The following is a 2,500-nucleotide window of genomic DNA, read 5'->3' on the forward strand; positions in this document are numbered from 1 at the left end:
CCTCTCCCCGGCCACTGTGACAAGAGCTCAGAACAACCAGTTTTGCCCTAAGACCAACTCGCTGAACATCACTCATTGTTAACATGAAATCTTCCTGTTCTGGAATTTGGGATGCACGTTCAGGATTTGGGGCCAAAGCAATTTCTCCAAATTTCGAATCTCCATGTGCTGCAATATGGATTAAAGCAACTGACTTCATTCTTTTCAGGACCTCAGCTTTCGTTGCATTTCTTCCAGTGAGAGGAGCGGTCTTCAAAAGTTCCCCAATCATCTCCACTTCTTGTATCGCGCATGGCAACTGTTCGCAAATGGGTTCACCATTTTCATCAGTGACTTCCTTTAACCACGGATCTCCCACAAGCAGAGCTTCATTCTTACTGTGGAAGTCGTCAGGTCCACTTGCGATCAGCTTTAAAGCGGTCAACGAAGGAACAGTACGGATCCTGAGAGAGTCACTCAATGCGAAATAAGGAGCCAAGCAAAATGGTCCATCAGGAACAAAGACTAAGTCTTCACTTTGGAGCAAGTCTGCAACTGGACTGATTAAGATATCATACAAGAGCCACAAACAGTTATTACCGGAGAGGCGCAAAGACTGAAAGGTCTCCGCAAGACCATCCCTACTACACAAAAAGTCACTGCATACTTTGTCAAGTGTGCGATTCTCGCATTGGACAACAGTCCCCGCGCCAATCTGTTTCAAAGTACCTTCTATCAGTGAATTAGCACTTCCATTTTCGATTTCCTTTTGTCTAAAGTTTATTCCGCTTCCTTTCCTCAGAAGCCAAAAACTGACAGTGTTCCCTTCAAGTGCTATGAAAACTGTTTGTAAAGGCAAATATTTCATAACAGCGGAAATAAATTCTGTCCTCGCAATTGCCGAGGAAGGTTGTTCAACAACGCCAAATTTCACCTTTAAAATGTCTGTCAAGGCTTGTGCTCGTCCTTGTTCAGCAGAAAACAAAGCCTCACCAACCTCTCTGTTCTTTAAAAGTGCTGTCCATAGAGCTGTGTACGCAAACTGATTTTTGTCGCGAAAACTTATTTTCCATGCATCTTCTGATTGAAGAAGAAGCCTTGTTTCATCGAAATGTTTTATGCTTAGACGATAAAAATTAAGGGCTTTGCACAACAAGCCTGAAAATTCATGAACTCGACCAAGCGAATAGCAAGCGATTCCCTGCCCTACTGGATCCTCTGTTTCCTTGGAAATAGTAAGATGTTGTTCGTAAACGAGAAGAGCATTTTCAAGCTCACCCATTCTACAATAAGCATTGCCGAGATTACCATTGGCCCTTCCCTCCCCGGCCCTATCCCCTACTTCTTTTGCAATGCTAAGATGTTGTTCCTGATACTCTATGGCTCGCTTGAAATTGCCCACACTGCAATAAGCGTTGCCGAGACTACCATTGGCCCCGCCCTCCTCGGCCCTATCCCCGACTTCTTTTGCAATGTTAAGATGTTGTTCGTGATACTGAATGGCTCGCTTAAAATTGCCCATACTGTAATAAGCGTTGCCAAGGCTCCCATTGGCCTTGCCCTCCCCGGCCCTATCCCCTACTGCTTTTGCAATGTCAAGACTTCGTTCGTGATACTCTATGGCTTGCTTAAAATTGCCCAAACTGTGATAAGCGCTGCCGAGATTACCATTGGCCTTGCCCTCCCCGGCCCTATCTCCTACTTCTTTTTCAATGTTAAGATGTTGTTCGTGATACTCTATGGCTCGCTTAAAATTGCCCATACTGTGATAAGCATTGCCGAGACTACCATTGGCCTTGCCCTCCCCGGCCCTATTCCCTACTTCTTTTGCAATGCTAAGATGTTGTTCGTGATACTCTATGGCTCGCTTAAAATTGCCCAGACTGTGATAAGCTTTGCCGAGATTACCATTGGCCATTCCCTCCCCGGCCCTATCCCCTACTTCTTTTGCAATGCTAAGATCTTTTTCGTGATACTCTATGGATCGCTTAAAATTGCCCAGACTGTTATACTCGTTGCCAAGGTTACCATAGGCCATTCCCTCCCCGGCCCTATCCCAAACTTCTTTTGCAATGCTAAGATGCTGTTCGTGATACTCTATGGCTCGCTTAAAATTGCCCAGACTGTGATAAGCACAGCCGAGACTACCACTGGCGATTCCCTCTGCGGCCCTATTCCCTACTTCTTTTGCAATGCTAAGATATTTTTTCTGATACTCTATGGCTCCCTTAAAATTGCCCATACTGCAATAAGCGTTGCCGAGATTACAATTTGCACTGCCCTCCCCGGCCCTATCCCCAACTTCCTTTGCAATGCTAAGATGATGTTTGTGATACTCTACAGCTTGCTTAAAATTGCTCAGACTGTAATAGGCACAGCCGAGATTACCGTTTGCACTGCCCTCCCCGGCCCTATCCCCAACTTGTTTTGCAATGCTAAGATGTTGTTCGTGATACTCTATGGCTCGCTTAAAATTGCCCAGACTGCGATAAGCACAGCCGAGATTACCACTGGCTTTGCC

General features: G+C 45.6%; 1 protein-coding gene across 7 annotated transcripts in view; it reads right to left on the reverse strand.

The window, feature by feature from the left end:
- The window catches only part of LOC137974437 (tetratricopeptide repeat protein 28-like), a 44,085-nt gene that overhangs the window by 15,947 nt on the left and 25,638 nt on the right, over positions 1-2,500 (reverse strand). For all 7 annotated transcript variants that reach the window (XM_068821407.1, XM_068821401.1, XM_068821400.1 and 4 more), the window contains one exon: positions 1-2,500. This exon is cut by the window's left edge and continues 285 nt beyond it; it is cut by the window's right edge and continues 1,705 nt beyond it. In XM_068821407.1, the coding sequence (XP_068677508.1) occupies positions 1-2,500 (2,500 nt within the window).

The sequence above is a fragment of the Montipora foliosa genome, chromosome 10, assembly GCF_036669935.1.
Source record: "Montipora foliosa isolate CH-2021 chromosome 10, ASM3666993v2, whole genome shotgun sequence".
Taxonomy (NCBI): Eukaryota; Metazoa; Cnidaria; class Anthozoa; order Scleractinia; family Acroporidae; genus Montipora; species Montipora foliosa.